The 18,068-nt window shown below is 42.0% G+C and overlaps 1 protein-coding gene across 1 annotated transcript in view; it reads left to right on the top strand.

Annotated features, from left to right (window-relative positions):
• LOC146963881 (transcription regulator protein BACH2-like) overlaps nt 1-13,630 on the top strand; it is a 42,416-nt gene extending 28,786 nt beyond the window's left edge. Inside the window, exons 3-5 of the mRNA XM_085766477.1 lie at nt 2,371-3,804; nt 10,181-10,387; nt 13,032-13,630. Of these exons, the coding sequence (XP_085622603.1) occupies nt 2,371-3,804; nt 10,181-10,387; nt 13,032-13,472 (2,082 nt within the window). The 3' untranslated portion in view covers nt 13,473-13,630. The remainder of the gene's footprint in view (nt 1-2,370; nt 3,805-10,180; nt 10,388-13,031) is intronic.
• Nucleotides 13,631-18,068: the final 4,438 nt, after the last annotated feature.

Raw genomic sequence — 18,068 nt, 5'->3', positions numbered from 1 at the left:
AAACAAATTTACAAATTGCAAAACAAATTTACATTTCAGAAAACAAAATGACAAATAACATAACACTTTTACAAAGACCAAAACACTTTTACAATATCTGAAACAAATTTACATTTCAGAAAACAAATTTACAAGACACCAAACACTTTTACAAACACCAAGACACATTTACAAGTGGCAAAACACTTTGACAAACTGCAGAAACAAATTTACAAAAAGGCCAACATCAACCGGAAAGGGAATGTACCAACCCCGGGGTTGACCCGGAAGTGAACGAGGAGCGGTCATGACGAGTTCTCGTCGTCAATGGAGAAGCTAACGGAGATGATGTCATGACCGCTCCTCGTTCACTTCCGGGTCAACCCCGGGGTTGGTACATTCCCTTTCCGGTTGATGTTGGCCTTTTTGTAAATTTGTTTCTGCAGTTTGTCAAAGTGTTTTGCCACTTGTAAATGTGTCTTGGTGTTTGTAAAAGTGTTTGGTGTCTTGTAAATTTGTTTTCTGAAATGTAAATTTGTTTCAGATATTGTAAAAGTGTTTTGGTCTTTGTAAAAGTGTTATGTTATTTGTCATTTTGTTTTCTGAAATGTAAATTTGTTTTGCAATCTGTAAATTTGTTTTCTGAAATGTAATTTTGTTTTACAACTTGTAATTTTTTTTTCTGAAATGTAATTTTGTTTTGCATCTTGTAAATTTGTTTTCTGAATTGTAATTTTGTTTTGCAACTTGTAAATGTGTTTTCTGAGATGTAATTTTGTTTTCTAAAATGTAATTTTGTTTTCTGAAATGTAAATTTGTTTTCTGAAATGTAACTTTGTTTTAAGACTTGTAGTTTTGTTTTCTGAAATGTAAATTTGTTTCAGAATTTGTAAAAGTGTTTTATGTTTTGTAATGTTGATTTGCACCTCCAGGCCACCGTAACAACCACATCACCAGTAGTGGTTTTCTGCAGAGGCATCATTTATACATCTTAAAAACAGGTTGAAGCACCCAAAAAACTGTTTGACATATAAAAAATATATATAATTATTCAATATAATGTCATTACAGGCAATCCAATGAAACTCTGGTTGATGGAAACATTTGGGATAATGGAATATCTCAATTATAGAACTTAGGTCTGGTCATTTTTAGACATTTTAGGGTGTAAAGGTCATAGATTAGAACAGTAAGGTACTGTGAAAGTTCATTATGTCCGTATGGAATATTTAGTTTCCTTTTTTTCTTTTTCAAGACAAGTAGTTTTCTCTCATACTTTTTTGTTGACGGAGTCGGCATTTTCTTCCGCCTTCCTCAGAAGTGTCACCGTGATGTCAGACGGTGACGTGCTTTATCAGCTGGTGTTACAGAGGCGTGATCGTTGTCCATCGTTGACAATAGATATCAACAATGGATTATGGAGGCGGATTATGGAGATTAGGAAACGGGCCCACCGGACCATGAAACGGGACGAGGGGGCTTACACACTGTCACACACCTGGAGCACCGTCCTGCAGCCGCAACCCGACAGCAGGAGGTGTGACCCACCTGTCAAACCCGACAGGAAGGTCACGCCTCCGTAACACCAGCTGATATAGCACGTCACCGTCTGACATCACGGTGACAGTTCTGATGAAGGCGGAAGAAAACGCTGAAACCGTCAACAAAAAGGGATGAGAGAAAACTACTTGTCTTGAACATAGTACGTCTAACTACATCTGTTACGAGGGGTGAGTGTTGTATTCCTCAACGTAGAACTCAGTTTGGCAGCTCTTCTTTTTCCTGTGTGGCCATGAGTCAGTGGAAATGTCCTTCCCACAGAACTTATTCGATGTACAAATCCTCACACATTCTCATGCTTGTCAAAGCGCTGGTTACTAAGTAAGCAAGTTTGCACACATTGTTGAGTATTATGTGAGTGTGTGTATGTGTCTGGCTTTGAGTGTGGTTATTAGAGGAGGATGATTGTTATCTGTGTATTGAATGTGTATGTGTTTGAATGTGTGATGAGAGTGAGAGAGAGTGTATGTGCTGTTATTAGTCCCTATTGTGCACTTTATGATTTGGCGCTCCTGTTTCCCTGCTTTTATTAGTGCATTCTGTCAATTTTTTAAATATTATGGTTATTATGTCTTATTTCAATTAATCTTAATATTGTATCTGTTCCCACTTTACCTGCCCAGGGACTACAGGCGGAAATTAGCAATTGTTGCTATAACCTGGCTCAAAGTATCTCTTCTTGTTTTACAAGATTAATGTTTTTTGTGCATTGTCCCTGTTTTAAATTCATTCATTCATTCATTGAAAAAGGAAACTAAGAACAGTAAGGTGTTAAAAATAAAAATTGTTGTTACATTATCATTCATTATTGTCATCTATTTTCCTACGCAGGTGACAGCCAAAGGTTTTGCTCCACTGCTACAGTTTGCCTACACAGCCAAGCTGGTTTTAAGTCGTGACAACATCCATGATGTCATCCTGTGCGCCGACTTCCTGGGCGTCCACAACCTGGAGGACTCCTGCTTCCGGTTCCTTCAGGAGCAGCTACAGAACGACAGCCTACACGCCAGTAACGGCAAGGTGGACTATGATAACGTTGATGACGACGACGACGACGACGATGATGATGATGATATCACAGCCAAGGATGCAGTGTTTGCTGAGACGGCGTCTGTGGAGGAGTCTGAAGACACGAGGCATCATGTAGCAAGCATCACGCCGCCTCCTCAAGGTTCAAAATACAGGAAGTACCACAACTACCACATCAATGGAGAAAACCATCATGGCAGCGACGATGTCATCTTCACCGCTTGTACCTCAGTCAGCTCTGCCAGCTCGCAGCTCGCAGACGACAGCGCTGCTCCGCAAACTCTACTTGCACCCTCCAGGATCAAAGAGGAGCCCCTGGTGTTTGAGGAGGGGGACAAAAGCGACGGTTGCAACCCGGAGCTGTGCACCGAGGAAGTCCTGGAGATGGAGCTGGAGGTCGAAGGAGTCCCAGTAGCGGCCGAGCACTCGCCTAGCCAAGGCTCACCTTCTTCCTGTCTGCGCTCCTACCTCCAGAGAGGCGGCCTGGACCTCAGCCACGTGCCCGGCACCACCATCCAGCAGCTCCTCACCAACAGACTGTCGCTTAATCACTACAGGGAACTGGTCAAAGACAGGCAGAGGGACAAGAGAGAACCTGTCGGCCAAGCAGATCTCAAGACCAGCTTCGCAGATGCAATACCAGCAGCACTGGGCGGTACCAGCGAGAACACGGACAGGCCGGCGTCCAAAGCCTCGTCCTCTAAACACGAGGGGGAGCTCGACAGACGCAGCGTCATTTTCTCCTCGGCAGACGGTGAACGACAAGTGCTGGCCCAGTCTTACGTGGATGAGAAATTCCGAGAAAAAGTCTCGACCCTTATGCAGGTGGAGCCTCTTTCCTCCGGTCGATCGTCCCTCACCAGCAGCTGCCCCGTTCCCATCAAAACATCGGCCCACTCCCCCCCTCCCTTCGAGCCCCGGACCCAGACTTCCAGCTCTCATTCCTCATTCTCGTACCCAGAGGACGCTGGTAGTAGTAGCTCACCTTCCAGCCTGCCCCAGTTTGACTTCTCCTCGTCCCCCAACTCAGGCTCCATCTCCGGACTGTCTCAGTGCCTGACTGGGGTGATGGAGCAGAGGAACCCCCACAGCGGAGAGGTGGTTTTCTCTCAGGGTTGCACCAAGATCAAAAGTGAACAGGGATTTGGTGCCAGTGGTGGAAACTCCACTGATGAATCAGGCTCTTTCTCAGAGGGAGACAGTGAAAGTGGCATCTCGAGAGCCTCTGGCCCTGAGGTTTGTGAGCTTCTCTCTCTCTCTTAAACAGCATACTGTATCATTTGCATTTGTGTCTGTGTTCATTTAGCTAGAGTTATCATGGTTTGGGATTTATATTCATGTTTGTCTTTCTTAAAGGGATAGTTCACCCAAAATTGAAATTTCACTCATTATCTACTCACCCTCATGTCGACTAAGGGCTGGGAGAAGTTTCAGAGTTATCTGTGGCTTCTCTGAGTTACAGGGGGTCTTGCAAATGGATACCAACTGTCTTCGTAACAAAAAGACACACCAAAAAACATCCAAATTCCTCCATGCTGCCCGTATATAATGTCCGTCTTGTATTGAAGCCCTGAAATGCGAAATTGTCCCGAAAAAAATTAAATAAGTCTATATTTCAAGCTTGTTTTGTAGCAGAAGCTTCTCGAAGCTCCTCTTCCCGAAGAGGACAGACCCTGGTTCGTCCAAAAAAAATTTCGGGACAATTCCGCATTTCGGGGCTTCAATACAAGACGGACATTACATACGAGCAGCATGGATGAATTTGGATGTTTTTTGGTGTGTCTTTTTGTTACAAAGACAGTTGGTATCCATTTGCAACCGTTATATGGACATGCACTGCTATGCCGAGACCCCCTGTAACTCAGAGAAGCCACGGAGGACTCTGAAACTTCTCCCAGCCCTTAGTCGACATGAGGGTGAGTAGATAATGAGTGAAATTTCAATTTTGGGTGAACTATTCCTTTAAGTCCAGAAAAAGAGGGAGAATATATTATTTATATAGTTATTTAACCCATTAGTATCTGATCTATATCATTTTACATCAAAGTGTGTCCCACCTTGTCGTAACTCAGTTCAGTCAGAACACACACATCAAACAGCCACTGTATCAGGATAACTTGTCCATTCAGGACAAACATGTTTAAATCTAGTAACACCTGAAATCACCAGCTGGCAGCTGATGTGGTCATCATCATGATGCAGACTTACCAGAATGGAAACAAATACAAGCTAGCTCAGTGTAATCTGTTTCATCTACTGACTCTATGGCAACACTTCACATCCTGTTTACCCAGAGGGTTGATGGGAAACGCTCCTGTTGGTTCACCACTTTGTTTTTAGCAAATCCACTGGACGGAGTTTCATGAAACCTGGGACCAGCTTAGGTTACCTTACATTTCTTCTATTGCCACGACAGGTCTGTATCTGACCTGTTTGATCAATGGATGCAAACTCTGGTCAATGTATCCATGGTTCCCAGATGAGATGATATATTTCTAGACTTTTCTCCCTGCATTAAATTCACACTTCTTCTATTTGCCACAAACTGTTCATTCCTACCACTTCACAAATAACCTAATATATTTGGTGAGCCTTGATATTTCATAACTGAAAACAACAAAAATAGGTTCAGTTTGCTTCACTTTTCCATGCTAATGTACCACAGATGCTAAACATTGTAAAACTGTACTTTTTGGAGATGCTGGTGTTAACACTGAGCCCAAAGCATCCGTCTAAATATAGTTCTAACTAGCTGTTAGCATGGCCCCAGACTAGTTAGAATTTACCCATCAACATACCTGCAAGTTATTCATGCTTTCTGTAGAATCTAGTCTCAACACTCACGTTCCTTCTGTGTCATATTGTTACATGGCGGTGGTGAAGTATTGATCATTTCTGACCAATAACTGGCCTAAATGTTCCCGTGACCAGAGCAGCGGTTACTCCTGGAACTATTCTTAGACAGTTTTCCTCTCAGCAGAACTGAGAAAAAAAACTGTATGGTTGTCATTGTGATGCCTAAGGATATACAATATCTGAAGAGACATGAGCTCACCTTCGTACTGCATACCCTCTCTCTCTCTCTCTCTCTCTCTCCCTCGCTCCCTCACACACACACACACACACACGCACACACACACACAGGAAATAAGCTTTATTAGAGTTGAGTGGTTGTGGCCTCTGGCCTGTGAATGAGTCAACAAAGATCCCACTGCATTACCGTTAAGGTCCCTTGTTATGTGGCTCTGCTTGTTTACAGATTGTGTGTGATTTCACCATGTCAGTGTTTTGAAATCAGGGACGTGACACAACAGCAGCACCTTTCTACCTTCTATAGAATAAAGGTCCAACATTTTCTCCTTCAACTTGTTGGTGAAGAGAAGTACTAGAGTGTAGAGTTGAGTTACTGGAATTGACACCAGGGCCGTTGGTAGGAATTCTGGGGCCCCTGAAAGAATACTAAAGTGGGCACCTATCCCCTGACTCTCCACTTTTTTTCTTACTACGTATATATTATCATTTTTTATTTAGCCTACTTTGTTTTGATGCTAATGCAGCATTACTATGAGTATTAGTCAGGGTCTTGTGCAGCATAGTGCAGTCATACAAAGATTAGACCACAGGGGTTTTCTGTGGGCCCTACTGGGCCCCTAGAATTATCATCACCTTTCTCCCCTATACAACATGATTGACACTACAGATCTAGACCACTTATTTCAAATGCTGTTCTGCTAATACAGACCAACCCTAAAGTCCCTCCACACAAAGACAACAGGATTTTGCCATTGTTTTTTTTCTGTTGCATTATTGCAGAAACTGAAGTTTACCAAAGTTGCTGTCGTGTTAAAAAAACGAGGCTGAGATGACTTTTTGATTAAAGCAGAAGTAAGCGATCCGGTGTTTTGGCTAACTTCTTGTCAGCTGATGGAGTTAGCAGTCCCCGCCCTCGTCCCTACGTCGCCACATTCACGCCCATCCCCTTGGCTGCACACACAGAGAGGACCGCCCCTTTATGCCGTTCTCTCTCCTCATTGGATAAAGGTTGTAGGATACAAGGAAAGTTTTCTCCTCGGCTTACAGCAGAGCAGAGTGACTGACAGACCCGTGTTTCAGACCAAACACTCACTTTTTGGGGGGCTTTTTTTATGCCTTTATTTGATAGCCATAGAAGGGATAGACAGGAAAGGGGGAAGCAGAGAGAGGGGGAATGACATGCAGGAAAGGTCTGCCCGACACGGGATTCGAACCGGGAAAACGCCTGCGTTGAGGACTGTAGCCTCTACATGGGGCGGCCGCCTTAACCACTGCAACACTGCAGCAAAAAAAAGTACTGCAGCTGTGTTGGAGGTGCATCACTCTCCTAGCAGAGCTGACACTGTTCGGAGCTGCTCAGCTATGTATTTTTGTTTTGTTTTAGTTTTGTTTTAATTTAGTGTTAGATGAGTGTAGACCCACATCACATATAACTGCTTTGTATGTATTTTTGTGTGCATATGTGAGTGTATGTGTGGTCTGTCCCACTTTGCCCTGACCCAGTTGTCTCACCCATAGAGGCTGCCCTGTAGGCAGGTGGACGGTGTCCTCGCCATGTTCCCTCCACCATCTGTTCTTCTTGACCCCAGATCTGACCGCTCCAATTAGACCAGCCTGTTGAAACCCTCTCTCTGCTCAACCTAGCAATTTTTCTTTTAAAATTGTTCTTAATTTTCTTTTCTAAATATTATTTATATTATGGTATTCACAACATTAGTATTGCAGGGTTGTATATTTCCACTGCTGAAGGGAGATTTTGATCTTTTCAGCAAAAGGGACAACAAAGTGAAGTAAAAGATACTGAGTTTAAACAAACCAAACAGATAAATCTTATACCAGTGAAACTTTAAACCACTGTGAAAATCATGTTGACTTCAACATGCAGATGAGATTTTGATGAAAGTACCACAGAAAGACAAAGGCACAGAACTGTGAACTTACACCGATCAGGCCTAACGTTCTGACCCCTGACAGCTGAAGTTTATAACAGTGAATAACACTTCATCATCACCTGTTAGTAGATGGATATATCAGGCATCATTCATGTTGTCCTCAAAGTGGATGTGTTAGAAGCAGGAACAATGTTCAGTGTCAGGATCTGATCCAGTTCTCCAAGGAGGACTGGGTCTCTCATGTGGGCTGTTCCCGGTCTGCAGTGGTCAGGATCTATCAAAGTGGTCCAAGGAAGGAAGAGTGGTGAAGCGGCCACACGTGGGGAGAGAAGGCTGACCCGTGTGCTCCATCCAACACACCAGACACTGTTGATCACACTGCTGAACCAGTGTATTCAAACCTGCCTTGTTACTGTTGGAAACACACTCCAGGGGTCAGCAGAGGAACTGCAGCATTGGCCCTTTAGTGTTGGCCTTATTTGTCAGCCTCAGAGGTTAACGCGTGTTTCTGTTGTCACTCAGTGATCCCTAACCCTTCTGTAGAGAGTGGGATTCAAATTTGATTTTTCAGGAAAAAAAACCTTCTGTGGCATCCTACTACTTTAGTCAGGCATCATCCTCTTGAAAACATTAATGTTGTTGGGTTTTTTTTCATTTTTCAATAGATTTTTATTGATTTTTATCAAACAAAACATCGACAACATACAAGTGCTCTCAGTATTCACATATCAATACAGAAAGAAAAACAAGCCACCACCCAAACCCAAATGTAAACTTAGCTCATGACTGTCCTTACCCCAAAAGTAAAAAAAAGGCATCAGAAAGACAAAGAAAAGAAAAGAAAAGAATAAATAAATAATAATAATTAAAAAGGAATTGATTAAAAAAAAGTAAGTAAACGAAATACAGACAGATAAACAATAACATTACATTTAAAATACATAAATAAATTACACAAGTAGATATAGTCATATAAGATCTAAACAAAAGCAGTGAAGGGGAGAGTTAGAGACTGGCAATAACACATCTGATAGCATAAATCAAACATTAATGTTATTAAATTGAAATTCATGCATTCATCTATTTTAGAGATTATAAAAAGAGAAACCACTGCTTCTGGCTGATCAGCTACTGCTGAATGTTATACCAGTATAATACTTCATCTAAACATGAGTTAAGTTGTTAGCCAAAGTTAAGTTAGCAGTGGTGGTGGGGATACTTCAACGCACTGGATGCCCATGCTGAACTATTCCAGTATTCATCCCTGTGGCCATAGCAGCGTTCTAATGGCTGTAGTGTCACTGGGATTATTGTGTCTGTGTGTCTTGTAGACTAATCTCAGAACTCATGCGGGCTCTAATCCTCCTCTGCAGGTTCACACATCCTGTTAATCAGTTATTATACTCAACAACAGTCCTCGTGAACTCTTACAGATATCCTGTGGTAAAGTGTTGATGTTGAGCATGTGAAACAAATTTCTGTCCTAGTACCATAGAGTGATGGACCAAACGTTTCCGAGGATACACACACTGTTAAAAATGGAAACCAGAGCACGAGAGAGAGAGAGACAGAGAGAGAGACAGAGAGAGAGAGAGAGAGAGAGAGAGAGAGATTGGTTGAGGGATTTACGACCATCCACAGCTCACTTTGTCATTCCAACCTTATTATGTGACTGCTGAGAGTCATGGAGCTATATATAGACATCTATAGAGTAAGGGACAGGCAGCACCAAAACCGGACGCATGCACACACACACACACACACACACACACATCCCTTTGCTCTGTGAATGATGTCATCGCTGTATACTGGCAACTCTGCACTGAACACTCTTGGTATGATGAAAACAGCTCAGATCTGCTGCAGCAGACTGCTCTGATGCAACGTAACACGAGGGAACACAGAGTAAAAACAGTGTTCACTCAGCAGCGCTCTGATACGGAAAATCAACCAGATTTAAAAAAGTTAGAACCTAGCTTCAGAGGGCCACAGCTAAAAAAAAAGTGAATCAATTAAATGACACATATGCACAGCACATCAACAAGTCAAAGACTGGATGACAAAGAAAGGGTCCAGCAAATTCGCATTACTGTATTTGTACAGCAATATCTCTAAGATATCAATACATTCTTAGATCAATAAATGCAAAAATGAAGACCCAAGTATAAATATTTTAATAATCTAACTGAAATACATTATAAACAGGGATAACAAGGAAGACAGTGTTAAACGTGTCAGTTCTCACTAAAATGAGCTCCAGATTGAAACAAAGAGCTGGTCCTCTGTTTTCTTTGTGTCAGAGCTGGTGGGATTAGTCAGCTGCTCAACACTGACACCTGGTGGATGTTACACCACACTGCTGTCCATTAGGCAGCTTTAAACTAATGTTAAGTTAACCACATTACTGAATGCAGAATGCACTTTTTCATAACAAGTTTTAAATTCTTCATTAAACAATAGAAATTCTCCATTGCAAGTGCATTACTAAAAGTTTGCATAAGTAAGTGTATTTGTTTATATCAGTCACATTAGGACATTACAATGGAACAAGGCACTGTGTCTCCAGAAATGTTATAGTAAATTGGATTTAAAAATAGAAATATGACTTTATACAACATTCAGTCACATATCAGTGTTTAACCTGCGCGACATCTCTGTGGAACCTTTTGATTTTGTTGGTCCTCTAGGTAAAGTTGCCCTTCCCTGTGGACCAGATAACCAACCTGCCACGCAACGACTTCCAAATCCTCATCAAGATGCACAAGCTGAACTCAGAGCAGCTGGAGTTCATCCACGACATCCGCCGCCGCAGCAAGAACCGCATCGCCGCACAGCGCTGCCGCAAGAGGAAGCTAGACTGCATCCAGAACCTGGAGGGCGAGATCTGCAAACTGGTGCGAACACACACACACACACACACACACACACACACAAACAAACATGCACACACACAAATTAGAGTAATTTAGCAGGTCTTAATTATTTATTATTACAGTTCTTCTCAGTGGCTTTGGTACATTTCTCAGATCAGACTTAAAATTCTCAAAACTACTTGTTCAATCTTCAAAAAAAACAGTTTCCCATTTCTTTGAACAAGGTGCAAATGCTTTGGTTCATCCATGCAAATGATTATGTACAATTCTCTGTTTCCTACATCATCAACTGCTTATGTCATGTTGATCAAAATGTAGTATAATGGGTCAAACATTTAGGCATTAGTTCATCGCTTAAGTCTTTACATGCAAAATGGTTGAACAAGTTGTCATAATGTCAAGCATATTTCTATGCATTTCCATTTCCAGGCTTTTGTTCTTTAATCTGTCCTGAATTGGTAAATTGCTCCCAAGTGAATCTTGACTTTCTCTGATGAAGGGAAATGTGTGAAGCATTAGATCAACCAATGATGAACCAGTTTTCTGAAATAGCTTAAAGGTGCATCTCATCAACCATCAACTGGCAAGTATAGGCAAGGCAAGGCAAGGCAATTTTATTTACATAGGTATATATGGTAATACGTATGTTACCATGTTTGACAATGGAAGGACAAGGAATTGGACTACAGCACTGCATGTGCAGTTTTTCCTAAGGAGATTGTAGACATGTTCACATGTCTACTTGTTTTATTTCTTTGTGCTATGCAGTGCTGTCTTTTCCTTTCTGTTTCCTAATGACACGGTCTGTCAACAAACTACAGTACCAGTACAGTATCAAAACTTTAGCCAAGGTTTACATCAGAACATCCCTCCAGAGCACACTGTCATACTGACAACATGACTAAGCAGGTTGACTGTCTTATCTGACACAATGCCACAATGACTTGTCATTCTGATGGCACTGACATGTTCATCGACACAGATATTACTTTTGAGAGATGAACTAAGGATTTTGAGCAAGAGACTGTCTTTTGCAGGTAATCCATGGCGTTTTGTTATTTGTACAAAGTGTTTTGAGAAATGCACTGTTTAGCAAATGTTGAGGATGATTCGAGAAATGTACTAAAGCGACTGAGAAAAACAAATTATTCCATTACGGGGTGTTCCCACCAAACGCGATGAACGCGATTGAATCGCGCGTCAAATGAAATCGCGTCGCGCTAGACGCTCCAGTTTTGACGCTGGTTCAATATGCAAAAAACGCCTCGTCGCGGCATCGCGTCGCGCGACGAGCCCGCCCAAACAACAACATTTCTCCCACTATTTCATTCTCTGGCTGAGATAACCACCGTCGCTGCACTGGTCCTGTCCCTGTAGATGGGACAGGACCAGTGGTGTGGGTCTCTGGCTGCAGGAGGAGGAGGAGGAGACAGCTCCGTGAACTACTGTGTGACTGACCGCCTGTTGAGTGCTTTGGGACGGGGCGGCCGGCTCGCAGCGCCCGCTGGTTGAAAACAGCAGTGATAACGGGCTTTCAGGTCCGAATCTCCAAACCGGAAAAGCAACAGTGAAGAGCTGTGGCTTTGCTGCCGCTAATGGGGATCTGAATAATAAACTAATCTAAACCAGAAAACTTCTAATATTGTCAATAGACTCGCTCTGACTAAACTGCCAAGGGAACACCAGTACGTCCGTACGTCAGCACGTCGGTGACGATCTCAAAGCTGATAGGCTGTCGCGGCGCGTCTTCACGCGAATTCGCCGCAAAAGTTCAATTATTTGAACTCGAGCGATGAAGCGTCATCGCGCCGGGCGACGCGATGGAGGCGATTTTTCGCGGCCAACGCGTCCATCGCGCCGCGCTATCGCGTCCATCGCATCGCCCGGCGCGATGACGCGACTAATCGCGTGTTTGCATTGACTTTACATGTAATCTCGACGCGCGATGAAGCGTCATCGCGTTTGGTGGGAACACCCCGTTAGTTTCAGTGAAGCTGGTAGGTGAGGTGACACCCTCTGGTGGCCATATGGGTCAACAGCAGCTCTTTCATGTAGTGGAGTTTGTTGGTGTCTCTGTGGCTACAGGTACACTGCAAAAACTCAAAATCTTTCCAAGAATATTTGTCTCATTTCTAGTCAAAACTAAACTCTTTTCACTCAAAATAAGATTCATCACCTAACAATGAACTTGTTTTTAGATAATTTTCACTTGTTTCAAACACATTTTCACTTGAAATAAGTAGAACAATCTGCCAGTCAAAGCAAGTTTTTTGTGCTTGTAATAGGAGAGAAAAACTTGATCCACTGTCAGATTCTTCTACTTATTTCAAGTGAAAATCTGCTTTAAATAAGTAAAACGTGTCTAAAAACAAGCTACTTTTTAATGTGATGAGTCTTATTTTAAGTAGAATGAGATTTGTTTTGACTAGAAATGACATTTTGACTAGAAATAAGACAAATATTCTTGGTAAGATTTTGAGTTTTTGCAGTGTACCAGTGACTCACTGACTAATAGATGAATGAGTCTGAAATCATTGTACACATGTTTGTTATAGTCTGAGGAAGCGTGTTACTGTATCAACACAGTGACCTCAGGCACATACTGTATACGGTTGTTTCTGTGGTGCTGACAGTCTTGAATGAAACCTTTGTCTTATTGACCCAGATGTGTGAGAAGGAGAAGCTGCTGAGCGAGCGCAACCAGCTGAAGGTTTGTATGTCGGAGCTGTGGCAGAACCTCTCCTTCCTCTCCCAGCAAGTGTGCAGAGAGGTGCAGGGCAGCCAGCCGCCCCCCGTCTCCGCCAGCATCGACCTCACCTCCATACCGCCGTCGCCTTCCTCCGATGACGTCTCGTCCCGGCCGAGGTCGCCCGCGTCGCAGCAAAGCGGAGCCGCGTGTCTCTCTGATGATGTGGGTCTCGGTCGGGGAGGGGAGGACAGGCAGCGGAGGGTCGAGGTGTCGGATGTGGGGCAAAAGAATGCAAAGCGTCCACCTTTGCGTGGGTCCACTGAGGGAACACGTAGCCCCACCGTAACAGTGGATTTCTGTCAGGAAATGACTGAGAAATGCACGACAGAGGAACAAAAGAGACAGGACTGTCCTTAAAGTCGTTGGTGAATTGTTTGGTCTATGGCACACTTCGTCTTGTCTATACCTTGATATTTGAAGTTTTTTTCTTTTTTTGTAAAGGATGACACAAGCATTATCTTATCAGCAATACTGTTCAACAGATATTTGTGGACTGGTAGAAAACAGAAACACTGGCAGCTTTCTCTCTCCCTCTCTCTCTATCATCCTGACTTCCTCCTGTCAACTTCCCCAGCTCTCTCGTGCATCACGGGAGGTTAAACTCAGGAATTCCACAGAATGTTCAGTCATGTCCCTGTTCACATTAACACACTTTACTTTAGAGTCCTGTCCAAGTTCAATAATTACTTTGGCACACACAAATTCATATTTGAGTCGACTAAAGGAATAGTTTAACATTTATTTTAGTCTCGAGGAAGTCTGTGTGTTCAGCGCTGACTCAACATGTTTGACTGACCTCGGCATAACGACTGGAAGCTGGCTAACAGCAGCTAGCTGTAACTTTGAACATAGATTATATACACAAAACATGAAGAGAAATGTAAAAGCTTGTGCTGCAGCCTTAGTACAGTATTCCTCCATCCAGACAGGGTCAGTCAGGGTTTTAGTCTCGGGTTCAAATGTGCAGGTTCACTTTGACAGTAGTGCAGCATTCTCACAGTGTTAGCAGAACTGCAGTGTTTGTATTCAGGTATGATTCTAAGATGTTAGCATACCTAGGAGAATGAGTGACTTTTGTCAGGTTGGATATTTGTTGTTAACTTGTGAAACCACATCCACACTGTGCACAGCTCCTTTCACGTTAGCCACATTAAGTGTTAGGATTTATTGTATTGAATTCATAGTATGTAGATTTAGCTTCTACCCTGTGAATGCTAATTTAGTAGTTTTCACCGGGAGGCAGATGTGACAGAAAGAGCTTCTGTTCTGTTCCGATTGTGTAGCTGGTTAAACAACGGAGATCTAACATGTTCTTCAGTCAGATTTAGAGGTGTAGTTCACTTCTGCTCTTTATGCTGAGCTAGGCTAACCATGTCCTGATTCATCTCTGTACTCAACACACCTCCTCTTAATTTGTTTTCCAAAATGTGGAACTAATCCTTAAAATTATTCAGTACATGGTACAAAATTTACCAAACCCACCTTTTGTGATGTGAATCACATCTCAAATGATCCAGTAATTGTTGAGTGAGTCACTCAGCAGGACTTTAAAGTAAAATGTAACCAAAGGTATGTATTTGTAGAAATTTTAAGTTAGATGAAAAAGCTCAAATGAATTCTCATTATGCAAAGTTTCATTTGAAAAACTTCACCTCTACTTCTTCTTGTACTCAGATGGATGTTTCTACACGTTTCTCTTCTGCCTTTTTTCATATCTGTCCTAAAAGAGAAGGCTACAGAACCGAAGCACTGCCCAGCTCCTCTTGAGAGGTCATGTCTGGCACTGAACCTGAGCAAGCCTGCCCAAATCCATTAGAGGACAGTACCAGTGCCAGTTTGGCATTGCTTCCAACCACTTTCCAAAGCATTCTACAGTATTTTATCAAGTTGGAAAAAAGGAACTGGGAGTAAACGTCATGATTTTCTCCATGTAATGTCCTTTTGCAAATTATATTTTGTCCGGGAAGTGCACCGATCTACAGATTGGGCCAGTAATTCCCCTGTCATCACGACCGTGACCAGAAACCAAGACCACAGCCAAGTGGCCAAAGCCCAGACCCAACCACACATCTATGGAGGGAGATACACTGCCCCCATCCAGGTGTGGAGAACTAACAGAAACCCAAGAAGAGTGAAGCTGTACCTGCTGCTGAAGGGGGGGCACAAAGAACTGGATCTAGGGTCTGACAATTTAATTACCAATTTTATCTCTTGATTTCATTTACAGTAAAACTACACCCTATTTGGTAATACTTGACTTGACGGTGGGGTGCATAGCACATTACTAAGACCTTTTATAAGGTGTTCGTAATGCATTCACAACGGTTTCATAAGGCATGGCATGGCTCATACATCGAGTTACACTGCTATGGAATAATGAACTAGAAATTTTTGTCAAAATAAAAGTCCCCATATTGCACCTGAAAATACAAGAACAAAACACCCCTATTCAGCATTCTACTGTAATGGATTCGGATCAGGCTTCATAAAGGCTCAGAGTTATTTGTAAATCTTTCATGGATGGTTAATGAATGTTACTTTGCATGTCACTTTAGGTAGCGAAGAATTCATAACTGAATTACAAATGATGCTACCACCGGAAAGGTTCGGTGTCTGGGCAACTTTGTGTGCCAGGAACAAAGCAAACATTGCATCAATTCTGCATACATGACTTTAATGAAGCCCTTATACGAGTTGGTATTTTGTCCCAGTAGGCCTACTTCCAGGTACAATAAAGGGACTTTGATGAAATATCTGGGTAACACACATATGCATTTGTGACTGTTTTATGAGGCCTTCATGAACCATTGTAACAGAACGCTGAACAGGGTTATTTTGTTCCTGTATTTCCAGGTGCTTATATTTTTCAGTTTGTTATTCCATAGCAACGTAACCCGATGTATGATGAATGTGCTACGCACCCACCCATCAAGTAAAGTGTTAAAATACAGGTGTGAGAGCGATCTGAATCCCCTCTGAAGCCACTGTATGTGGGGTGAAATGAACAGAAAGCAGCAGCTAGATGAACTCTAAAACACTGCGTTATGCTTTGGAAAATGGATGGTGGTGGTGTCAAGTAAATATGATCCACTTTAAATGGGCTAAATTTTCAACATGCTGGTTTGGTCATTGAAAGAAAATCATAAGTGCTCTTTGTCACCCATTTATTTATTGTCTTAAATTTATTAAGGATTAAGTGTTTAATACCTATGGCAATCATGTATTTAGCTACACTGTCCTCGTACTGTAGATAAGACAAACATCTCTACTTAAGGTCTTTGGTACAGTGTGTTGGTGAGAGACACCCACATTTCAATTTCACCGATCACATGTAAATCTGCTCAAACACAAAGCAACGATCAGCTCCTACATACGACTCACCCACCCTGTCACTGTGCCGTATGAGGTTCAGAGCTCCAAACAAACACATTGGCATATTATTGATTTAGGGAGATGCCAAATTCATCTGTTGAAAAGTCAATAGCGAGGCACGTGGCAGGGGTGAGTGCTGTCGCGGCTGCTGTCTAGTGCTCTGCTGCACCATCAGAGTGCGTCAGGCTGGAGGACAGGGGAATCAAAATGGAATTTGAAACTGCGGCTGACAATATTTCATTGCGCTTGATCTTTCAAAAGAAATTGGTTAATGACCCTTTAAGTACAGACCTGTTATTACCCCTTGTGATCTTTCTGAATGGATCAGTAGATAGTGGCAGCTTGACCGTGCTGGTGTTGCAAATATGAACATAGGACACTTAGCCAATGACAACCTAATTAGAATGTACTGAATGCTTAGACTACACCTAAGAACTCTGCTCAGCTGGTTTTCATACACTTTAATTTCTTAATGTGAACTTGGTTATTTATTTATTTGGGGTTGGTGTTTTGGGGGGTGGGGAGGGGGGTATAGAAGCCATTTCATAGATGTAAAATGTAGGTTGCAAGCCTTTCTTAGAATGGACTTGATGGTTGTATTTTGTTATTGTTGACAACTTCATGAAAAAAATCACACATGTACTTATTTAAGTTATAATATTTTAACTTAAACAGGAGTAAGTGTTTACAATTTTGTGTATTACCGGTTCTTGTTTTGTAAAGATATAATTAATTTGATTAGACAAGCTAATTAAGCTGTTTTTTTTTAATATACATAAGTTATAAGTGTTGATGACTTCGGGTGAAAAATAAAAACCCGACAAGTGCAGCTACAATTCTTTGCCTTAGTGGTTACAGAGGCCAAACTTTCCAGTGAAGGAACACAGGATTTGATTCAATAGGAAGTACATCGCAGCTTTACTAAGAGCTGCATCCTAACAGGGTCATGGGAGCGGCCCCTCTGATCACTGCTGTGTTTGAGATGTAGCCTCCAGAGGGAAAGAGCAACAACATTTTGTTTTGTTTCACTACCTGTCAACCCCAGAACATGTTGGCCTTTGGGACCATGGAGAACCAAGGTGGTCAATCTAAAACAAATATATATATGAATGAATTATAATATCACTATATAAACTGGCAAGTATGAAATACTGCAATGAAACTGTTGGACAGTTACAGATGTTTTAAACTTTTTGAAAATGACAAATGAATTGTCTTTTTGAGGTGTTATTGCATTCTTTTAGATTAATGGCTACATCATTGAACAATATTGGCCACGGTGGGTCTCCATAGGGGTTACACCATTAAAAAGGACCAACTGTATTTGTTGTAAATTCTTGTTGCATTTCTATAATTTGTTAAAAAAAAAAAAAAAAAGTTATGTGGACATAAACATTAAAATGAGGCATCACATCAATTTGTGACTTAATTTTTCCTCATAAAGATGTTTTTGGTTTGCTTTGTATGGAACACAACACAGATGAATATGGAATGATTCTGTGCCTCATTTTAACTCGAGTTTATGAAGAGAACATGTTCCTTCCCTGTTACCTTCATGCTGCAATGCAAATAAACTGCATG

Source organism: Trachurus japonicus, chromosome 22 (genome assembly GCF_045865225.1).
Source record: "Trachurus japonicus isolate A0001 chromosome 22, Traja_1.0".
In the NCBI taxonomy this organism is placed as follows: Eukaryota; Metazoa; Chordata; class Actinopteri; order Carangiformes; family Carangidae; genus Trachurus; species Trachurus japonicus.
This window is presented reverse-complemented; position numbering and strand designations above follow the sequence as displayed.